The following is a 23,384-nucleotide window of genomic DNA, read 5'->3' as shown; positions in this document are numbered from 1 at the left end:
AGCTGTGTGTCTGTCGCTTAATACGTTCGTACGTATCTGTGTCATCGTAGATCATTGATTATATGTCAATAATGAACTGCAACGAGGGTAGACAGCATAATAGAGTTTACTGCATTATGAATACGTATCAGGTACGTGTTACGTGGATATAAATTTTATTACTTTGTTCGATATCTATCGAATTTTCATTTCGAACCTTTTGACAAAAAGGGGTCATAATTCGAAACTTGTCAACTTTTCACGTACGAATGTTGTTTTTTTCGTTCACGTCGAATTTGCCGAATATGATGAAATCGAACGTTCCAAATTTTTACGAATAATACTGTCACAAATTGATAGAGTATAATTTTCAAAATGGAATTAATGTATATAAAAATGTTTATTTTATTACGGTTAAAGGAGATTTCCAATTGGATGAATAACAATTTTCGAAAAATGGTATTTCATATTTAGAAATATGAAAAGATTTCGAAAATTTTATTAAAATATATTATAATTATAAATATATATTATATTATATTATAAATAATATATTATAATTATAAAACTTAATCGATCGAAAAATAAAATTCTTTTCCATCTTCACGAAACTTTATTCTTAACCTAACCTCAAAAAAGTATATTTAATAGGCCACGATAAAGCGGACGATTCCTATCCTTTTTCACAAGATTGAATCGTTCTAATGAAGCGTTTGAAATATTCGCATGGCTCGTACATGATTCGAGGAACTACGTTCGATTAACCATAATTTATTCGAAATCCTATTTCCGGCTATTTCGAAACCATCGAAATAACTTCTTTCTTCGCTTCAGTTGTTCTTTACACGCGTTTGTTCATCGAGGTCGATCATTGTGACGAAAATGGAAATGTTCTGTAACAAAATCAAACTCGTTGATCGATAAGAGAAGAAAAAAAAATTGATCAAATTTATATTTCAGAATCTTTTTCAAAAGACTCGCATCGGGAAAATCTAAAGGGATTCCATATCGTATAATCATCCCTTGGAATCTATTCAATTCTCCTTCCCCTCCTCCTCCTTGCTTCGATAAAATTCCAACAAGAACGACATATCCTGGCTCAAGCGTTTCGACACGTACGCCTTAAACACGGTGGTGATTCGTCATCGATTCCGGGGCATAAATGCGCCCATGGAGAATCGTAATTCGCTCGGATCCCATGGCGGTTCGTGTCATCGATGGTGCGTGTCACGAATGCCAACTGCTCGGAGGCCGCTCGTCTGTCCATATCCTTCGTGGCCATGTAGCGTGTAACGAGCGGTCCTCGCCCACAGTATTGTCCACGACCAAGGGGCAAACTTGCTCCAAGTGGCCTGCCTGCCGGAAATGTATCGTCGACTGGCCGCCTTCCGCCGGTCACGACTCGTCGCACATTCCTTCCGTTCTTCCTTCCTTCCACCTGGCCCCCTGACAACCTGTCAAGATCAAAGGTGAAAAATGCAATCCTATTTCGAGTTTTGATCCTTCTGGTTTTTATATTGGTTAGGTTGGATTAGGTTAGATCTCTGTGTATTGTGCATTGTGTAGTATATTAAATAATATACTATGTTGGTAATAAGATGAAGTACATATAGTTGAAAAAAGAAGTATTTTGATTCTAATCTTTCTTGATTTGATAAGATTAGGTTAAATAATTAGATTAGGTTAGGTTAAGTTAGGGGGTTCAATGGTTGGATGATGTATTACATATTTTGCATTGTGCAATGTAGTGTATTAGTAGTTGGTATATAATGATGAAATTAAATATGTTAAAAAAAGAAATATTTTGATTCTGACAATCCATCTATAAAATTGAAAAATATTATCTTTCTTGATTTGATAGTTTGATTAGATTAGGTTCTTTTTATTCTCTTTAGGTTCCTTCTTTCCTTTCATCTGGTCTCTTAACCTGTCAAAATTAAAAGTGAAAATGCAATCCTGTTTCAATGTTCTAGTTTTTATATTGGTTAGGTTAGGTTAACTTAGACCTCTAAACAGTGTATTCTGTGTGTTCTGCATTGTGCAAGTATATTAACTACTGTACTTATATACTAACTGTAGTATACTAACTAATGTAGTATGTTGGTAATAAGATGAAATACATATAGTTGAAAAAAGAAGTATTTTGGTTCTAATCTTTCTTGATTTGATAAGGTTAGGTTAATGTGGTTCAATGGTTGAATGATGTATTACATATTTTGCATAATGCAATGTAGTGTATTAATAATTGGTATGTAATGATGAAATGAAATATGTTGAAAAAAGAAATATTTTGATTCTGACAATCCATCTATAAAATTGGAAAGTATTATCTTTCTTGATTTGATAGTTTGATTAGGTTTCTTCTATTCTCTTTTGCTTCCACCTCTGATAACCTGTCAAGATCAAAGGTGAAAAATGCAATCCTGTTTCGAGTCTCAATTTTTCTGGTTTTTATATTGGTTAGGTTAGATTAGGTTAATTTAGACCCCTGAATAATATTCTGTGTGTTCTACATTGTGTATACTAGCTACAATGTAGTATACTAGCTAATATAGTATGTTGGTAATAAGCTGAAGTATATATAATTGAAGAAAGAAGTATTTTGGTTCTAATCTTTCTTGATTTGATAAAGTTAGGTTAATGTAATTCAATGGTTGAATGATGTATTACATATTTTGTATTGTGCAATGTAGTGTATTAGTAGTTGGTATCTAGTCATGAAATAAAATATGTTGAAAAAATAAATATTTTAGTTCTAACAATCCATTTATATAATTAAAAAATGTTATCTTGATTTGATAGTTTGATTAGATTAGATTGGATAATATGATTCAATGACTGAATAATGTATTTTACATTTTTCATTGTGGAATATAGTATATTAATAGCAGCATGAAATGAAATATATGAAAGCCTGATAATCTAAACTTGAAAAGTATCATCTTTCCGATTTAATAGTTAAATTAAAGCAGTTTATGGTAATGTAATTGGATAATGGACCGAGTATTATGTATATTATTATAAAATGTAGAATAATCAAGAGAATAGTTAGTTATTTAAGTTTTGATTCCGAATTGAATTAATACAAGTAACCAAATATTTGATTTTGATCCGATTGAATTTCCCTGGCTCGAATTGATCGTAGTTTAATCAATTGTGAAACAATTCTTCACAAATTCAAATTTTAATACCACTTTATGCATACATTATATTCACGTCTTCTGTGATCAGCGTTGCAATTAGCAAAGCGAGAAGTTAATTAATTTCGGTTAGAATTTCAATTCACGCAAAGAGCTGGTAATCGAAAATTTCATTTATTAAAACCGGCGAAGGACAAAAGGGACGATAAAAGATTTAACAAAGTCAAAGCTTTCGTTTTAGTGCACGATTCAGAGACCGTGTAATTAGTATCTCGTACAGATTGATAAATAAATGGCCACGGTTGGGTCTTGGGGAAAATGAGGTCTTTGTAATTAACATCATGCGCAGCACCCAGTCGCCAATCTCATTTCTCGTCAGGATACGTAACGTTTATCGTTTCAACGAGGTTATTAGTGACTGATGAAGTGTAATATACGAGAACAGGCGTGTATCATCTCGTCCATTCTCTAGATATTGTATTCTAGTAATACTTAAAATGCATCATCGCTGAATTATTCGATGAGGAATAATATTTCGTGTAAAAATATTTCTTTTGAAATAATAATAAATAATGAAATACGAAATTGTAAATTTTCAATCAAACTGTAAACTTGATAATGATTGATCTTAGAATATTCAACGAGACTGATTGTTTTCATTTTTTTTTTTCAATATCTATTTTTGTTCTAACATTTGACTATCGATTTAATTAAAAATTTTAATTAAAAATTACCTAAAAATTTTAATTAAAAATTACTTAAAAATTTTAATCAAAAATTAATTAAAAATTTTAATTAAAAATATCTATCTATTTTGTGTCCCTAGAGATGTGAGAAAGATTTTGTTAATCGATTTTGAATCGATTATTATCCAGTAGAGCAATTTAGAAATATTTATTATAAAATATATTCGAAAAATAAACGAATTTCCAATATTTTCCAAATTTCAAAAATTCAAGAATTCTATATTAATAAATTTGATAATCACAATATTATCAATAGTTATTAAATCATGTATTAGATGATAAAGGAAGAATTAAAAATTTTTGTTTCGAAAAAATTATCGAATACTAAGAAAATTCAATGCTTATCCTTAATCAAAATAATAATACCCTATCCTACCTTAATACTGACAATGACGCATAACACTTTGTAATTATGCTACTTATTCAATGATAATATCTCATGTTACACGTGCGGCTGTAACAATACGCAATTATTCTAATTCGAGCGCATTATGAAGGACGATTTTCCGTCATATTCCAATGATTTCGACGCCTGTTAGCACTCCATTGTTCGCGATGTTAACAAAATTATACATCCTGAATAACAACGATTGTGTCCAGGCCCCTGTGACAGACACAGCCGAATACGACGATCCATGAATTATGAGAAACGAATCGATCCATATTTATTAATATCATATTTCTGTAACGAACGTGTAACAAGTTTTCGTGAATATTTTATGAAAAAAAAAAGAAAGAAAATACTTGAAAATTTCTCGTTATTTTATTTGGAAAATGATCGCATTAACAAATGAAAAAAGAAAAAAGAAAAGATAAACACGAACAATCGTTCAACAATCTGAAATACATTATTCCAAAAGTTATTCACTTTTTATCTTCAATTTCAAATCAAAGCTATCCAAAGTTATCTGTTTTTATTTACAGATCTAGAATAAATTTCTAGAACAACACTTGCACAACTATACAATCCGCTGTTTGTTACGCGTGATTTACGATTCGCATCATCCTCTGAGAGAAAAAGGGGATCAAAAATAAAATGGCGAGGGACTTGCAGCTGGAATTTTTAACAACCAAAACACAAGAGAAATTTGAAATAAATCGCATGTGGGAAGCACATAATTCAATTTCGTGAAATCGTTGTTATTAAGTAATTTATTCCGGAAGACATTGCACAGATTTGTGCTACTCGAGTGAAACGAGAAAAAGAATATATATATAAAATCGATAATATAATATCGTAGCAAGATAAAGAAAGTACGATATAGATTATCTACATTTATCTCGTTTCTAGAAAAATTGCGATTTATACAGAGGCAAACAAAATATCTGATGAAAATTCATACAGAGATTTCCTAATGGATATATATAATAATAATAATAATAAATTTGATTAATGTTCCAAACTGGGAATAATCATTTTGCAACGTCGAAATAACTTATAATGATTATCATTTAATTTCTATTTATAGCACAGATCAATTTACGTACCAATTATTTCATAATTTCTATAAATTATATAACACATTATCGATTATTCATTTACTCGTTAAAAATTATTATTGTTTCTTATATATTCTATATCTTGAAATAATAATCTTTTCAATAACAATTTAATTCGATTTAATCATTTACTACTTTTTTATTTTATCCTTTTTCCAAGAAAAAAAAGTTCTCTCCCATTAATTATCGATTATTTGAAACAAGTCGTAGATATCAAAAAATAAGAGAAACATGCTCTCTCTCTATGCTCGTACGTTTATCGATAAAAATGCTAACCGTTGCGTTATGTAAACCGTTACGAACCGACCATACCGTTGTGTATGCCAAATTCGCGGCAATTTTTCTGTTGTTTGTTAATTATGAGAGCGTGCAGCTTGTTTTTGTAACAGGAATTTATCGATTACAGTGGGAAATACTCGAGGGAATGGAGGTATCAAAAAAATTTTGGAGCAATCTGCTAATGAAGATTCATATCGACGATCTAATACGAAACTGAAATAGGAAAAAAATATTCGATCATCTGTATCAAATTTCAATGCCTAATAATATTATCTCCTGACGAAGAATTATTTATATTTTTCGATACAAAATTTTTTAAATATATAAATAGATCGATTTAATCGATTAAAAAAAAAAAGAAACTTGGGAAATCTCTGGATATTTGGATTTTTCTTTGTGACACATTTTGATGTAAATATGTATTAAATCTATGTAAAGTAAATTAAATGTAAATATTGCAATCGATTTTTTTATTGCCTTTTACGTCGAGAAATATATATATATATATATAAAAAAAAGAAAATTATTTATGATAGTTAACATTAACTAAAAAAAATTCAAACATTCTTGTAAAGACAAGTTTATTTAATTAATTAAAAAACGTAATTAAAACACATTTTCTATTTTTTTTTTATCAATTGCCAGAACTTAAAATACATACAGACACGTAAGTGTATCTACATTTCATTCAAGCAATTAAAAAATTTAAATTACTTCTCAAGCGAGCAACATAACCTCAACCGACTTCCATCCAATTATTAACTCCGCCACGCAAAACCGTCGCGTCCCGCAACAAATTCAATCTCTTCCGGGACAAAATAACAAATTAACAATTATTATTAAACCGCAATCAGACCGACAAAAAGACGAGCAAAAAACAACAACAAAATCCATTGTTGTAGAAATCCCTCCTTTTTTTCCTTTACTTACATCATGTAAAAGAAAAATTTCTCATTTATTCTTATAGCAAACAACATAACCCAACTAAATTTCCATCGAAATTATTAACTTCATCACGCGAACCAGCCGATTACCAACAACCATCTTGTTACACAGATATTCGATCCCTGTCAGGACAACGTTTCTAATCCATCCTTCCTACCGAACACATCGGGCTTTACGTAATTATCGATCTCCCCCGATTATATTCGCATTAGATTGCGCAACCTAGGATGTCGATTAGGCGGACGAGGCCTCTCTCACGTGGCCCGCTCGATCGATCCTCCGTCATTTTTCCTCTTCCTTCTCTCTCTCTCTCTCTCTATCCCTCCTCCCTCTCCCCTCCTCCCGTCTGGCGAGGAGGCCGCTCCTTCGCTCTCCCGCTTTTGTTGCCTCGATTAACATTTATTGTCGCGCCGAGCCGAGTTTAAGGCTCGTTCGAGGACAGAATTGACAGATAAAACAATTAAACCGGCGTATCGGCTAATTAGCCCAGCCGGGTGGCCGGTGTGCACGCGGTAAACACGTGACCCACGTGACTCGAAACCTCGGTTTACAATCCGGGAATAAAGGACGAGCGTTGCCACGCGCTTGCACCGCCTGTTGACGGTCGCAAATGAACATTGTAAGCGGATGGTAACGAGCCGGGTAAACTCTAAAATGGATACCTCTAAAATGGAAATTTACTTTTCGAATTTTTACCAGGATAATCGATGGTATTGGTTTTCGTCTTCCGTTTCTTTCTTTGTAATTGGAATTTTACTAAAAAAAAAAAAAAAGAAAGTAGTTAAGAATTGTAGAAGGAATAGAAAAGTCTATGGGACGAGAGTGAATTTTCGTTTGCGAGAATAGAAGTGATGTAAATATTTATGTGCGCGTATAATGCAGAAGCGGAGCGTGAAGAATTGCGTAAAAGAGAGAACGGTTTATACATCGTTCGACAAGGTTGCTATGAAGCATAGCTTCCGAACTCCATTCAATTAGCCTCCAAAGCCCATTATTCGTGCAGGCTTGAAAAATGATTGGGTATATACGTCATCGTCCGATTCGACTCGATTCGATTCGATTCGATCGGTATATATTCGCGTACACAGGAGAGAAGCACATCGACAGAGATGCGCCTTTCTTATATGTACATATATACAGGGTGTCACAAAACGATAACCAAATATAAGCTTGTTAAAAGATATCGAACACGTGAATATTTTGGGAAGTTTGGGACGTTGTTCTTAAGAGTTCTTAGAAAACAACTTACTTATCTTACTTTGTTCCCTTGATTGTTACAATATAAAAATATACAAATATATATATTTTTCACAAGCGACGATTCATTACTAATTTATCAAGAAACAATTATTTATATTTAATTTTCGAATTGAAAGATTTTAAACACAAAAATATCACAATATAATAATTCACTTCAATTATTATTTTTGCATCAATAAAAAAAAAAACTTCCTCACGCTCGTCCAACCAATCACACGACACAGTTGTGCGACACAGTTTCTATATTCCCTCCATTCTTACGTAAAATAATTAAATTTCACTTCGAGAAAATAAATTTCCTCCCCCACCACCGTATATAACAAACGATCGAAATGGATGCAATCATCCATCCCGATCAGACACCCCGTATATGCATACCTGTGTTCCATCATATACACATCCGTGCGGTGTACTAATGGAGGAACCAAGCCCACGATCGCGGATGGGTGCGGCATTCTACTTGGGCTAATGCGTGGGTGTGCCGCGCGCGTAACACTGCCTTAAGTAATTGTTTATTGCCGTGTCGGCCGCCCTTCGATCCCCTCCCTCCCTCCCCCTCCTCGTCCCCGGCTTCGTTTCCTCGAAACGGCGGCTTCCCCACCCAGGCCTTTATCGGCGTCGCACTGTTATCCAGCGAAGCGCGAGCCTAATATCGTGCTTCCCGTTCATCCATCGGGGATATGCGTGTCCACCATTGCCCAGTGTCCCGATACCACGAATATTGCACGTGGCCATCGTGCCTGGCCCCTCACCTCTCCTCCTTCCTTCTCGCTCGTTCGCTGGAGAGGGGGCGCCATCTATGGGGCATCGGTGGTGACGATCCGATGGATTCTGCTATCCGAGTGGTGATGAAAAAAGAAGAGGGAACGTGGAGTGTGTCCCCGGCTTGTTCTTTAAGGAAATTGAATCTCGATCGAGCGAGTGAGGGTAACGGGTTTGGTATATGTGTGTGTGTGTGTGTGTGGATATTGGTGGCTGTACGACGGGTTAGTCGGGCGCGTAATTTTATTAAAGATCCTTTTTTAGGTTAGGTTTATTTTCGAAGTTACGAGATGTTTAGAGTTATGCTAGCTAGGAATAAACAATATGGAAAATGATTTTATAGAATGAATTTTGATCTTGTTGAATTTGAATCTTATTTAAAAAGTTTTTAATTGAAACGTTTAATCGAGTAAGAAATAATAATCTCTAAATTTTATTAAAGATCCTTTTTTTGGTTAGGTTTATTTTCGAAGTTACGAGATGTTTAGAGTTATGCTAGCTAGGAATAAATGGGATATGATTCCACAATATGGAAAATGATTTTATAGAATGAATTTTGATCTTGTTTAAAAATCTTATTTAAAAAGTTTTTAATTGAAACGTTTAATCGAGTAAGAAATAATAATCTCTAAATTTTATTAAAAATCCTTTTTTAGGTTAGGTTTATTTTCGAAGTTACGAGATGTTTAGAGTTATGCTAGCTAGGAATAAATAATATGGAAAATGATTTTATAGAATGAATTTTGATCTTGTTTTGAATTTGAATCTTATTTAGAAAGTTTTTAATTGAAACGTTTAATCGAGTAAGAAATAATAATCTCTAAATTTTATTAAAGATCCTTTTTTAGGTTAGATTTATTTTCGAAGTTACGAGATGTTTAGAGTTATGCTATAGCTAGAAATAAACGTGCAAACAATATGGAAAATGATTTTATAGAATGAATTTTGATCTTGTTTTGAATTTGAATCTTATGAAAAGAGTTTTTAATTGAAACGTTTAAGAAATAATAATCTCGTAACTGAGATAAAAAGAAAATCTAAAATTCTATCAACTATAATACGTAATAATGGAATGTATATACGTATATATTTCTAGAATTTTCGTAAAAATATTCGACATGGATAGAAACTGGATAGAGAATCAACAAAGAGTAATACCATTAGTATACAACATCCATCTTGTCTCTTCGAAAAATGTTGGAAAAAGAAGAAACGGAGGAGAGAGGTTGAGGCGGAAAGATTGTTCTGTTTGCTCTATCGTATCTGCTTCCAAACAACATGCTAATTTTACGAGCAACACGAATATCCTCCCCGCCAACAAATTATCAACATACTTCACGCTCGAAGAACATTGCCGGCGTTCGACCAAGTTCCGCGATAAACTTATAATTTAAGCGCATTACACTCCGTGGCTCCGACGGAACGACCTCGTAAACGAGCGTTGTTTAAACAATTCGACGGGAAACATTAGGAAAAGAACGAAACAAGCTGGCGTTCGTGCGAGGCATGGCCGGACACACCGGAACGATCAATCATAGTTTTCAAACAAGAAAGTCTCGCGAGAACGAAAACTCTGGTGGACTGTGGAGGGGGGGGGAGGTCGGTGAGTGGATAGAACGATGATGCGCGTGCAAGTAAATTCCGCCAACGCCGAGTTCCTTCTCCGAAATTGCGAAGAATTATTACTAGGTTGTTCGAAAAGTTCGTTTCTCTTTTTCCTTCTTTTTTTTTTTTTTTTTTTATCTTTGAAGAAAATTATTACTTTGACCCGTATTTTTATCATCACTGGACATCTAAGCAAGGTGTTTTACGCTGTATTGTTCTGCGTATTCCACTGCAATTAAAATTAAAAAAATTAGAAAGATAGGTATCTTTGAAAATTTTAAAAATATTATAATTTATCAATTGTGTTGAAAAAGTAAAAATTTTTAGAGATTAATTAAATTAGATTGTATTTTATTTTAACGTTTTAATTAAATCAGAGGGGATTCGTTAATTCGTATAATATAAAATCTGGAGGAAGAAGTTTTCGATCGACTTAATAGAACGGCAGCCATGTTTTATCGATCTTGCTGGCTTTTCGGGTCATGTCGAAATGGTGATTACCGGATATTAGAAGTTACGTCATAATCAAGTTCGAGTCTGGCCGGTGGATGGACTCAGAAACAAAGTTTTCGACGATAGAATAGAGTTTCGATTGGTTTTTACTCGCACATCCATCGCATCGGTGTCGCTACCTTTGTTTCCAGGCGGGCGGACGATAAATTTCCCGAATCGATCCAATTGGCCTTCGTTCTTGTTATTTTATACATCGCTTTGGAAAATTAAATATTTGGAAATGGTCTGTTCCGTGTGCGAATAATTATTATTATCTACACGTGGTAATAAAATTCATGGTATATTTAATATTTATTCTAATTATTAGTTATTGATTAACGATATAATTCGAAATTAATAAATACAATATATATATATATATATATATATATATATATATATATATATATATATATATATACACGCACAATTTTGTAAATTAAAATAATTTGAATACCAATCGAAAAAAGATATTATTAATCGTTAATTCAAGCAAGGTGAATAATTAAAGTTCGACGATACATACATAAGTCTCGAATGGATTTTATGAGATTATCAGTGATATAGATCAATGATATTTCGAACCCATTTCTTTCATACATTCTTCCAACCAGTTCCAATTCCTTATTATCCCATGAATTCTTTTCAAACCTCTGAATTATTTCTAATTACGCAATAATCGACGTTAGAATTAAAATTTTTCAAAACGTAATAGAATAAACGAAGATTTCTCCATTTCTATTTTTCTCGTCGTTGAAAATTTTGATCTTATCTTTTTTCCATCTACAAACCGTGACAATGTCAATATTAAGGATAGAACATTTCCAATGTAAACTGAAAGGTGTGGCCATTCGAGTTTCCTCGACTTTAATGGTTCGTGGTTACAGCCATATCGTGGCAATTCAACAATGTGGATGCAAACACGCATACACTGTGTGACTCATAGTCATTCCTTCTAATGTAACTAACTTCCATCGCGAGATTGGCCAAAGGGTTCGCTCTTGTATGCTCGAGCCTTCTCCCGTTACCTTCGAAAATGAATTGAACGGTAACTCTGCCTCGATGTTGCATCATTCATAATCGTAAACCGAGATGAAAATACGCAGATATAAATCCATTATCCCTATGATTGAAGGAACAACTTTTGAAGTTTATCGTGCAAGGATACGTTTGTCAACATCAGTGATCTCTTTGCTATGCGATATTTAAAGCAATCTCAATAAACAATAATTAAAATTGTTTAGATTAAAAAAAAGAAATAAGAATTTTTAGATTAAATTGTTTAGATTTAAAAAAAGGAATAAGTTTAGAATTTTTAGATTAAATTGTTTAGATTAAAAAAAAGAAATAAGTTTTTAGAATTTTTATCTTTAAATATTTCTAGATTTTAATTTACAAGATATTCCCTCTTCTCTCTTTTTCTTCTTTTTCTACAATCATACGCTGCCTCATTTTCTACATTTCTACTCTCGTTGTATTTTATTATTCTCTTTCATCTTTTATCCTTTTTTTTTTTCCTTCCTTTCCATCTTCGTTCAAGATTGTCGAATCGACGAAATTACAACAGGGTACAACAAAACGTCGTTTACCGCAAATTCGAGGAATCCTGACTTTTTAAACTTCACATCCCTCTTCTTCCCCCCTCCAGTAACAGGAAATTTTCTAGATGCCAGCAGGCAGTCCGTATGGCACTGGAATTAAGATTTATATCGGATTGTCAGCGCAGCTGCGATCCGTCGCGAGAAAAATACTGCAGGATTCTACGATACGTGCGTTATATCCCTGGGAAATTTTTCAAGAAAATGAAATTCGAATTATCGAAGATTGGAGATCTTCTTCATTTCTTCTCGAATTATCGAATGCGAATAAATTCGAACGATCGATTTGGATATTTAGGCTAGGTTTGTGTTATCAGAAATTTCAATTTTGTACAAGAGATTGAGCTTGAAGTTTCGTTTCTTAGGTGATTGACGATTAAAAATTGATGGAAATATTCCTGGATGCGAGCGAATCTTTTCACGCGAACGTGAATGTGGGTCAACTCGTGTGCTCGCAAATTTAGAAATAGTTGCACACGAGTGAGATTTTTTTATCTTTGATAAGATATTGTTTTCCTCCAAAGTTAAGAAATTTTGAATTTTCGAACAACAATTTTAGAAATTTAATTAATTTAATGAAAGGAATATTTGATGTTGAGAGACTCTAAAAATATCAAGATCGATAGATCAGCTTTTCGAAATTTAAAAACGTTTGAAACGTTGGAATAATTGGAAACCAGCTTCTCCAACCAATTTTCTTAAATTTAACTTAGGGGAAACTTAGTTCGAATTAAAGTTTGGATTTTTCTTTAGATTTTAATAAAATGACATTAATCTTTCTCGATATAAAAGAAAGTTTGTAATTGATAAAAGAAACGACAGATGGCCCGAGAAATTGAATTAGTTTCGTCCGCAGATGGAAGCGTGGAAATAGGATTGTAATTTGTCTGATCAATCTTCTTTTTTCTTTTCGAAAATTATATCCGTGAAATAATAGAATTTTAAATTTTTTTCCCTCCGCTCTGCCGATGTTACGTTTTCGAGACCTCTCTTCGTTATGTAATAAAACGGAGAGAGAGAGAGAAAAGATCGATCGAAAAAAAGAAAAATAATAAACGTCGCATAAAGGAAAGCCGTCATTTGTATTTTCTGATCAAAGTTCTCGACTTTGGAAAAAATTAAAAGTAAACACGCGTACCTTTCCAATGTTTCGCCGCATGGGGACGTGATTAATCGATTAATTATTCAGCCTGATATCGCTTTAACAACCTCGACTTTAAAATTAATCCGACAAAACTTCTCCAATTTAAATGAAAACTTTCTTTCTTTCGTGGTGAAAAGATACAAGCGGTGGCAATAGATTAGATAATTTAATTCGAAACTTTTGTCGAGTCACGTGTGACACGAAAGAAAAAAACTTTTTCTTTTATTTAGAAGATTAATTTAATCATCTGAAAAAATCATTTCTCAAATCAATCCACGAGTTATTATCAATAATATTTTTTTAAAATAATGATAAAAACTTTGCTTTTAACTCGGGGAAAAAAACAAATGAAACGCACAAACGAGAGTAACAAGAATTAAAAAAAAAGAAAAAAAAATACAATGGAAACGTTATTTATTTATCTAACAATCCACCGAAAATTTATGTTAACACATTTGCATCCACTGACGTGAAATTTACGTCACTTCAAATGCTGTTACTTGCCAGTGACGTAAATTTCAAATTTATGTCGCTTAATTTTTTAAACTCGCTCTCGTGTTTAAAAATTTGATATTTTTTTCCCTCCCCTCCCCTCCTCCGCAAACGGGTGCAACTTGAAAAATGTTGTAATTAAATAACACGTCAAAACGTTTAAAAAAAATATAACATAGTTTAAATGAAACAAAAGAAAAATGTGCCGTAAAATATCAGGAATTCATCCCTCTATTTTCGCATCACGTGCGTTTTTATCGCCAAAAAAAAAAAATATATGTCCAGACAATCTTTTCAAAAAAATTTTTTGATCGTTCTTTCTTAATCATTGGTCGGTGAAACTAGCCATCGTTCAGTTCCTCCAGATGGAAATCGATGGGGAGGTTGACAAATAACCTAATTAATCGACCGAATTTAATTAACTTCGTACGCCAGTTCTGTGCACCGTTTCAACTTATGATTCGGGTTCACGCAACTTGGCATGTTTCATCCTCTCTCTCTCTCCCTTCTCCCTCTCCCCCTCCTCATGCACGCTCTCGTCCACGATTCCCTCGTTTCGAGCCTTCGGGCCAACCAATTTCTCCCTAATGAAAATTGACTTTCGGGAATTCGAGGGACGAGTCCCAGTTTTGACGCCTCTATCGAACGGCCAAGCTTTTTTCCCTCCTGTTCGAATTTTCGATTTTTTTTTTTTCTTTTTTTTTGTAGATTTCGACACAGGGACAGTAAAATCGAGTCGAATTTTTATTCTCGAAATGAAATTGTTAACGCTCAACTTTATAATTGAGGACAATTTTTTTCTCGAACGATCATTTGTGGTATTTCCTTTTTATCGTTGCTTGTATAAAATTGAATTATTTGGAAGATATTTTTGAGGTTAGAAATTCGTCATTATCGATTATTAGAGTATTAATAAAAGTTCGATGTTTATATTAAACTTTATATTATTTATGTTTCGTTGTTCATACGTTCATTTCTTGCCATTTGGCATCGTGATGATAAAAAAGAAAAAATTGTGGTATTGCATCACTACGTTGCATCACAATGTATTTATTTATTAAAGGACTTGGCTCTTTCGTTTCTACGAATTTTTCTTTTTTTTTTTTTAAATAATAGACTTACTTACCGTTCTCTCAGTTCCTCTTTGAGACAAAGCAATCAGAGGAATCTTGTTATGCTATTACTACGTTATACGATAATTTAGTTATATATAAAAGCACATTACATGGCTTAATTCGATAAGAAATAGCTTTCTCTTATCGAAAATCTTTGTGTTTTTGTCCGAAACGCGCATTGTACGTTTATTTCTTTTGTACGTGTTATTTTCTATTGTTTGCAGAAGTATTTAATGTGCCGTTGCGTTCTTTTTATTTTTCAGATTTGTTGCAAAATGAAATCAACATCATGGAATATTAACTCGGTGAGTGACATTTATTAAAAAAATTATATCTCTAGAATAATCCTCGGTGAAAGTTTATTTTAAAAAAAAATATAGTTGTTATGACGCGCATATTATCAATATTATAATTATTTTATAATATAATATAGTATAGAAAAAAATATATTAAATATATTAAATATGTATAAAAAAATTTTAATAATTTTTAAATCTCTGGTGGATATTTGTATCCTATAAATCAATCTTAGAAATTTTAATAAAAGGAAAAAAATTAATTAAATTTTTAAAATATCTATTATGTTACTCGATATTTTTTTCGACAAAAATCAGATTTTCTCCAGAATTTCATGAAAATTTAAATAAATTGCACGGGGTAAATTCTGTAATTTTATCCGTAATATGATAAATCTGCTTATAGAAATATTTGCGCTCAGCAAAAATATAATTTCCTCGTTAAAATTAATAGAAGAATGCAAGTGTTTGCGTTCTCAGCTACTTTTCTCGCGGCTTTATATTCACTGATTCCTAAACGTATACATTAACTGCAAGTTTCACGTATTTGTATACACCTTTAACCTCCTTTAATCTAATATTTTAATTCTTATCTCTGCTGAAAAATATACAAAAAAAAAAAATATTAACCAAACTTATATACATTCAAATCAAATTTTATAAAACATTGAATTGAAATGGAAATGGCGTTTTTTTTTATCAAGGAAGTAATGTGTACCATGTAATAATTTTAATTTATTATTAAAAAATTTAAAATCGCTTGGATTTTAATCTCCTGTACGATTTTTCGATTTAGAAAACTAATTAAGAAGACATGGCAAAGACCACCGAACAAGAGATTTAATTAACTATTTAATAATTAAACTCCTTGTTCAAGTAAAGTAAAATGTAATTTTCTTGCATTATCTTAACCTTAACAGAGTCGCTCAAAAACGCAACAAGATTAAAAATTACGTTCCAACGTAATTTTTCTAACATTCTTTCGACGTGATTTACAACGCGACAAAAAAAGAAAAATAACACATCGCCCTATCCTTAAAGTACACGAATTTTATATCTTCTACGTAGATAAAAATTTTGTATAAGCGTTTTTTAAATGAAAAATGATATATACTTTCAATTCTTCATGACAATCGAAGATATATTCAACTCAAGCATCGAATGAAATATAAAGAATTCCATATCTTTGATATTTTTACGTCGCGAAGTATAAAAAGAATAAAAATCTATGGCTAGGAATGTTTGAATCCCTTGCTAACATGTAATATTCGATTCTAACGTTTGGATGAATAAATGCCATACGGTTTTATTCCCTAAAATAAATTCCATCTTACCAGAAAATATCTTATATTCAATTTCGATGTATAAACAGGGGAATTTATCCAGTTTGTGTAAAAAAAAAATATTCAGACGATAACTAAACGCTGTCCTCGACTTATTTATTATTGAATTATAAACACTTGAAGTTTAGACGAGGCGAGATAGAGACAGAATGACACGGCGCGCCACACCGTGGCGCGACGGTGTAACAGACTAGTTGTCTCACTCTATCTCATCTCGCTTCGTCTAACGCAAGTTTATATACTCGATAAATATAATCAATTCAATCGAAATCTGTGAACTTTTCACTATTCAAATCAAACTTTTCAAAAACTTATTAAACTTTATACCACAATATATATATATTTCCCTATTATATTATATTAAAATCATTTATTATACAAAGACTTCGATGAATATAAAAATAGACGAAAAACTAATTTAATTTTGAAGAAAATCAAAACGTGCATTTCACGATTCGAAAAGAAATAATAGGTTACAAAAATAGATGAGAACAAAGAAACAACACGTTTAATTTAGAAGAAAATCAAAGATTCCTGCATACAGTCACGATCCCAAAAGGAATAATAGGTTAGGCGGCCAAGTCGATAACATTTCCCCAACAACTTTATCCCAGTGTTCGATCGTCACGCTCAATCGGGGCGCAACGACACCTGCGCTTCGGGTTCTCGTCTCGTGGAAGCCCGTAGGGCCTCCATTAACGAACGAAGGCTGTGGCGTAGGGCGTTCGCAAGGTGCATCCACAGGGCCTTTGCCATCTGCTCTGGTACACGTGGCCCCGGCACGTGCCGCCAGCTGATAATAGCGCCTTCGATCCCGCCGCGACGACACGAGTGCTCGCTCTACGTGCCCGACATTTCAACCGGGTCGCCCCTGTTTAGGCGATAACGAAATTTTCGCCCCGCATCGCCCAGCCCCTACACGTATGCTGCCCGATTATTGAATATCGTGGCAACCGTCTGACCTAAACGATTTAATTTTACGATCGTTTTTTCTCCCCCTCCTTTTCCTTTTTATTCGGGGCAAGAGAGAGCGAGCGAGAGAGAGAGAGAGAGAGACTACGCTTCCCGGCGAGATTGTTTGGGGATGTTGCTCGCGGATGAAGGATGCGTTTTATCGTTCGAACGAGCGTTTATTTGGATATAAAGAAGGAAAGGAAAAGAAAATTTTCGACGAGAAGAATGATTCGATAAATTGTTAAATTTCGAGAAACTTTTATCTCGCAATTGGACTTATTCGAAAAGTATTGGATTGGCAACTAAGTAATTGCGGATTTTTTTTAGAAAATCAAAGACAATTTTTTCATGGAACTAAATAACTTTATTCTGTAATGTGTTGATCAATGACCTTTTGTCATCTTTCAGGCAGCATCATAATCTCACGTTCATAAAACTTCTGGTTTTTATTAGCAAAAAACTGAATCAGGTACGATTTGATATCATCATCATTATTGAAATTTTTACCATTCAAGAAGTTTTGTAAAGATCGAAACAAAAAGTAATCAGATGGTGCAAGGTCAGGACTATATGGTGGATGTGGCAAAACATCCCAACCAAGCTCCAATAATTTTTGCCGAGTGACCAAAGATGTGTGTGGCCTTGCATTATCATGATGGAATACAACACCTTTTCGATTTGTCAATTCGGGCCGCTTTTTTTCAACTGCATTGTTTAATTTCGTTAGTTGTTCAATGTTGACAACAGAATTGATCGTTCGATTGGGTGGTAAGAGTTCAAAATAGACAATTCCTTTGTAATCCCACCAAACTGATAACAAAACCTTCTTTCGATGAATACCAGCTTTTGATGTTGTTTGAGCTGGTTCACGTGGCCTGCTCCACGTGATATTTCCGCTTGATATTGTTGTAAACAACCCATTTTTCATCGCCAGTTATCAGTCATTTTAAAAATGGATCATTTTCATTACGTTTCTTTAGCAAATCGCAGCTGTTAATGTGTTGCGTTAAATGCTTTTCTTTCAGTTCGTGAGGAACCCATGTATCGAGTTTTTGAACATAGCCAAGTTGTTTTAAGTGGTTTTCAATGCATGTATGCGATACATGAAGCTTCTTTGCAATCTCACGAGTTGTACTGTGACGATCCGAATCGATTATTGCTTTGATTAGGTCGTCATCAATTTCAATTGAAATCCGCAATTACTTAGTTGCCAACCCAATAATTAGTTAAAAATTTAAATTTAAAACTAAAGTTATTTTGAATTAATTAATTACTTAATTACATATGTATTTATTTTCGATTATCATTGCCATATTTTTACCTCGTGACCTCGTAAACTATTATTAAATTTTGCCCATCTCTGCCCATCTCTGTGTAAATCCGATTGTTGCTTGCCGAGATTTATTAATTTATATTAATCGTCGCCTGGGACGTGGAGGAGAGAAAATCAAAATAAAGGAGGGACACGTAAGGGGGTGGTTCTTCGAGGTTCCACGGTTCCCGTGAGAAGCTCGACGATGAACGTTCACGCAAATCGTCCGTAAGGAAAAGGCAGAAACGGCGTCGACCCCGTAAAATGAAATTCATCGCTTAACCCCGACTCTCCCCTCTCCCTCCAACTCCCTTCAAGAGAGGGAGAGTCGAAGAAGGGAGGTTGGCCGCGCTCTCTAAGGTTACTTCGCGCTTTCTGCGTTTCATTCCCTTCCCCCACTCCCTCCTTCTCGAGTTGGCATACGTGTAAGGTCGTGCGCCACGGTTATGTTGAATTACGGCCGCATAATCCAGCTCCCCGTGGCATTTCCCCTGCATCCGTACGCGTATCCCCTTCAATTCATCTTGGCCTCGTCCCCGCGCAACGTTAACGTCGCCTGGGTCATCGTAAAACGTATCACCATTCCGTTGAAGGCTGGGACGACGACGACGACGACGTCATGGTTGGATCGTGCCAACTTCCCACCAGCCGCGTTTTTACGCGTAATTCCCTCTCTCTCTCTCTCTCTCTCTCTCTTTCTCGTGGATTGTTAATAAGAGAAGTTATTGCGACAGATGAGGGAGAGTTTATAGGTTCGAACAGAAGGAAGAAACTTCTTCAATGTTTCTCCTCTTTGTAATTTATTTTAATCTGTTTGAATCGAGGGATATTTTGAAGAAGTTAATCCTTTAAATTTAAAAAAATTTTGCGAGTTGAAAAGAATATACACGGTGTAAAATAAATAATAAAATTTTTGGGAAGGAAGTGTTATTCGTTGGATTTTACGATTGTTCCTTGCACATGTACATATTTTTTTCCATAAAGCATCAATGTGTCGCATCCCTTTTTCGCATGCAACTCGTGAAAAATTTTAAGTCTCCAATTGTGAACGAAAAATCCAAAAGAGGGTTAGGTTACTTCTTTTAATATGGATTTCTAACTTCGTGTAAATTTGTATACTATAGGATAATGGGATACAGAAGTTAGATATTTCAGCGTTTAAGTTTTGCTTAACCTCGTGCAAGTTCCAATTCTTTTTAAAATAGTTAGTCTTTTTTTAATATTTGGATATCTAATTTATCATAGGAGGACACACTTTAAAGCACGTTTGTAAGTTTCCCTTTGCAACATCTCTTACAAATTTATTTAAAGCTTGGACATAAACACGAAGGGAGGAATCGAAATCTTCTTGGTTTGTAGACGCGTCCAAATCGTTCGACGGAAAGACTTTATGTTCAATCTAAAGAAAAGCAAGAAAAGTTCACGATTCAATTGGCAACAAATGGAAATCCGTGCTCCCTCCTTAACAAACTATCTCCACTTCCAATCATTCCAAATAACAAAACGATTAATCACCGTGACGAATCACAATCGAGACCTATGTATGTTGTTTTGCGAGCGCGTTAACTCGATCTAAGCCGATACCAATGCTATTATTGTTATTATTATTATTGCCACTACTACGCGGAATCTGTAAAATCGATTCGGTGGGAAAGGAGCGTGGAAATTTCCTCGGGACATTGGTCACGGTGCCCGGTGACTTTCCTGTGATAATATCGAACGCCACTCGATGCCCACTCGGCCACGATGGCGATGGAGAGAGAAGTGTAAACCGGCCCCTGGCCTCACCTGGCCTCGGCCAAGGCACGAGGCGATTTTATAGCGCCGTGGCGAAACACGGCTGTTTGAACAGGTGACACGACAGCTGTTGTTCGCCAGAAAATTTTCTACCACCCTCCTCCCTTCTGCGGCCGGGGAGCCGGCTGAAACGGACCACGAACAATCGCCTTCGAGTTCCACGAGACGTTTCGTCCAGGGTCAGAGGTAGAGAAACTCTGCCTCCCCCGCTTCGTGTTAATTATCTTAGGAGAGTTATGCAGAGATACAATTAATAGTTTTATTAGAAATAAAGTCGAGTGTGATTTCAAGGTTTCAAGGTTTCAAAAGATTTGATAATTTTGTTTTTTTATGTTTGTTTCGTGTTTAATGGCGACAGGATTAATTATAGTCGAGCGTGGTGTGATTTCAAGGTTTCAAGGTTTCAAAAGATTTGGTAATTTTGTTTTTTTATGTTTGTTTCGTGTTTAATGGCGACAGGATTAATTATTATGGAAGTATCATAAAATTGATTTGATTGACGATGGATGTTAAAATTGGGTTAATCGTTGTTGTTAATCGAAATTGTGGAAATAAAATTTGAAATTAAAATGAACGTTTTCCTTTACTTTATCGGTGAAATGTAATCCTTCTGTGTCATTGATCTTGTAATTGGATATTACGAGATAAGGAGAATGGGGGGAGGGGGGAGGGTAAATCGATAACCTGATATTATAATGAATTTTTTATCAAAGAGCGAGATTTTTCCCAACCCTTTGCGGTTGATTTTTCTGAGCTGAGAAATTAATAAGCGGAACCGAGCAGGATGAAATTTCTCTCTCGTTATTCAAACATTTTCGATACAATAAAAGAGTTGTTCCACTTAAAACCGTGATAATCGAGTTTAAAATTATGCTTGACCTACTGGTCCCCATACCAATCACCATATGTTCGAGTACCCCCATCGCTTAACCCCACCACATTTACGTCCAAAGGCACATCCATTCGCAAGTTTTTACATCATGTTTATTCATATAAGAGTTGAAATCTTTCTTTTTTTTTTTTTTCAGAAAGATAAGGATTCAAATCAGATAAAAGAGAAATGACAGTCTTCGTCGAAATTCGATTCACATTGTAAATAAGCGCGAAGGAAGGGGACATTCGATTAAACAACAATTAACAAAATTGTTAATAGGCTATTATTATTTCTCTTTTTTTTAGAAAGACTAAAAAAATCGATGAGTAACGAAAAGATAAGAATTCGAATCAGAAAAGGGGGAACAAGTGATAGTCTTTCCCCTATTCTTCGTCAAAATTTGATTCACGTTGTAAATAAACGTGAATACTAAAAAAAATTTGATTTAATGATAGTTACTAATGACTATAATTATTTCTCTTTTTTTCTCAGGAAAACTTTAAAATCGATTCGAATCAGAAAAAGGAGAAGAAGTGACAGTCTATTCTTCCTCAAAATTCGATTCACATTGTAAATAAACGTGAACATTAAAAAAAATTTGGTCAAATGACAGTTACATTAATGACAGCTATTATTATTTCTCTTTTTTTTTCCAGAAAAATTTTAAAATTGATTCGAATCAGAGAAGAAGTGATAGTCTTTCCCTTATTCTTCATCAAAATTCGATTCACATTGTAAATAAACGTGAATACTAAAAAAAATTCATCAAATGATAGTTAAATTAATAACTATTATTATTTCTCTTTTTTTTTTTTTCAGAAAGACTTTAAAATCGATTCGAATCAGAAAAGGGAGAAGAAATGACAGTCTATTCTTCATCAAAATTCAATTCACATTGTAAATAAACATGAATACTAAAAAAAATTTGATCAAATGACAGTTACGTTAATGATGGTTACTATTATTTCTCTTTTTTTTTCCAGAAAGATTTTAAAATTGATTCGAATCAGAGAAGAAGTGATAGTCTTTCCCTTATTCTTCATCAAAATTCGATTCACATTGTAAATAAACGTGAATACTAAAAAAAATTTGATCAAATGACAGTTATGTTAATAATAACTATTATTATTTCTCTTTTTTTTTTCAAAAAGATATTAAAATCGATTCGAATCAGAAAAGGGAGAGAAAATGATAGTCTATTCTTCGTCGAAATTCGATTCACGTTATAAATAAACATGAATACTAAAAAAAATTTGATCAAATGACAGTTACATTAATAGTGGCTACTATTATTTCTCTTTTTTTTTTCAGAAAGACTTTAAAATTCGAATCAGAAAAGGGAGAAGAAATGACAGTCTATTCTTCGTCGAAATTCGATTCAGGTTGTAAATAAGCGCGAACAAGCGAAAGACATTCGATCGAACGACAATTACGAAATCGTTAATGGTGGCTACTATCAAGCCTCGCCTTGGCCGCGGTTAATATTAATGTGCGCGCCAAACTTTTCCCGCGCGACCACTCGAGAGATCTATGGGCGAAGTTAACGGGGAAAATGGGCTTCTCCGCTACTGGATTTCTCTTCTTCCTCCTCTCTCCCCTCTCCCTCTCTTCCTATTTTGTTTTATTTTCGCGCGAACGTTTATGTCGATCTATAATTTTTCACCCGATGAAAGGGGAGATTTGAGAAAAGGAAGACGAATCGGGTGATTCGAGAGTTTTTAAGTCTTTCCCCGCGTTGTGTAAATAATTTG

The 23,384-nt window shown here is 33.8% G+C and overlaps 1 protein-coding gene and 1 long non-coding RNA gene across 3 annotated transcripts in view; one reads left to right on the top strand and one right to left on the bottom strand.

Moving 5' to 3' along the window:
- Positions 1 to 23,384, top strand: part of LOC113219183 — a 140,613-nt gene that overhangs the window by 78,831 nt on the left and 38,398 nt on the right. For both annotated transcript variants that reach the window (XR_003305931.1, XR_003305930.1), the window contains exon 3: positions 15,321 to 15,362. This is a non-coding gene — a long non-coding RNA (uncharacterized LOC113219183). The remainder of the gene's footprint in view (positions 1 to 15,320; positions 15,363 to 23,384) is intronic.
- LOC102656452 lies at positions 558 to 8,387 on the bottom strand. The gene is made up of 3 exons (XM_006565047.3): positions 8,228 to 8,387; positions 1,099 to 1,433; positions 558 to 872 (listed from the first exon to the last, which is right to left on the bottom strand). The coding sequence occupies exons 1-3, from the start codon at positions 8,302 to 8,304 to the stop codon at positions 835 to 837; spliced, it is 450 nt and encodes a 149-aa protein (XP_006565110.2). The 5' UTR covers positions 8,305 to 8,387; the 3' UTR covers positions 558 to 834.

The sequence above is a fragment of the Apis mellifera genome, linkage group LG13 (genome assembly GCF_003254395.2).
Source record: "Apis mellifera strain DH4 linkage group LG13, Amel_HAv3.1, whole genome shotgun sequence".
NCBI lineage: Eukaryota > Metazoa > Arthropoda > Insecta > Hymenoptera > Apidae > Apis > Apis mellifera.
The sequence above is the reverse complement of the archived record's forward strand: the minus strand, read 5'-3'. Positions and strand labels throughout refer to the sequence as shown.